The sequence below is a fragment of the Myotis brandtii genome, unplaced genomic scaffold (assembly GCF_000412655.1).
Source record: "Myotis brandtii unplaced genomic scaffold, ASM41265v1 scaffold150, whole genome shotgun sequence".
In the NCBI taxonomy this organism is placed as follows: Eukaryota; Metazoa; Chordata; class Mammalia; order Chiroptera; family Vespertilionidae; genus Myotis; species Myotis brandtii.
Window position 1 is genome coordinate 223,321 of NW_005355411.1, and position 1,046 is coordinate 224,366.

Below are 1,046 nucleotides of genomic sequence, written 5' to 3' on the forward strand. Positions count from 1 at the left end.
CTGTGCCGTCCTCCCTGCAGCCTCTGATCTTTCCGTCAATACTCACAGCCCACATCCTCAGGGACCTTCAGATGCAAGTCACCCCGGTCCCCTCTGCCCTGCACTTGCTGTGTCCTCAGAAGCCACAACACTCCTCTCTCCCCTCCGCCTTCCCCATGGTCCTCTACGCGGGACTGAGCTGCAAGAGGTGACAGGGGCCTGCACCCGGGCTGTCCTGTTTGGTGTAAGTAGCGATGAGTGGAGGACCCGGGGGACACACTCACCTCAGCCCGTCTCCTCAGCACCTGCGCTGCCATTGCCCTCTGTGGGCGGAGCGGGGCGGGAGCAGCGGGAGCAGCAGCGGCTGCGGGAAGGGCGGTTCCTGCCCCGGCCCTGGCGCAGGTCTCCAGGGAATCGAGGCGGAGTTTAAAATCCTTGTTTGTGCTGTGAGGATCGGGACTCTACCGCCTTCTCCGTTGGGATATCTCCACCCGGACTCAGCAACCTGAAGCCTGATTCTCCGAGGAAAATAGGCCGCAGTGAGGAAGACGCCGGAAGTCCCGCCTCTGCATCTGAGCTGCATAGGAAACGCCTTTTCTGACCGCTCATTGGATAAGCTCGGGTGCCACTCGTGGCGTTCCTGGTAACTTGCCTAATAAGAATCCAAGGCGGTGATCTAGGGTTTTTCCATCCAACTCTAGGAGGAAAAAAACGGAGGTCCCCTGCGGGAGGGGCTAAGAAATGGCATCTCCTGCCCTAGCCAGTTTAGCTCAGTGGATAGAGCCTCGGCCTGCGGACCGCAGGGTCCCGGTTCGATTCCGGGCAAGGGCAGGTACCTAGGTTGCAGGTTCCTCCCTGGCGGGTCCCAGGTCAGGACAAATGCAGGAAGCAACCAATCCATGTGTTCCTCACACATTGATGTTTCTCTCTTTTTTTCCCTCTCTCTTCCACGCTTTCTAAAAATCAATGGAAAAATATCCTCAGATGAGGATAAAAAAGAAAGAAAGCAATGTCATATCGTATGAAAGAGACATCTTGAAAATGCCTAAACAAAGTTGTCATTTTTT

General features: G+C 55.9%; 1 protein-coding gene across 2 annotated transcripts in view; it reads right to left on the bottom strand.

Moving 5' to 3' along the window:
• The window catches only part of LOC102257167 (zinc finger protein 883), a 12,117-nt gene extending 11,460 nt beyond the window's left edge, over positions 1–657 (bottom strand). For both annotated transcript variants that reach the window (XM_014535759.1, XM_014535758.1), the window contains exon 1: positions 264–657. In XM_014535759.1, the coding sequence (XP_014391245.1) occupies positions 264–296 (33 nt within the window). In that variant the 5' untranslated portion in view covers positions 297–657. The remainder of the gene's footprint in view (positions 1–263) is intronic.
• Between the last annotated feature and the right edge of the window lie 389 nt (positions 658–1,046).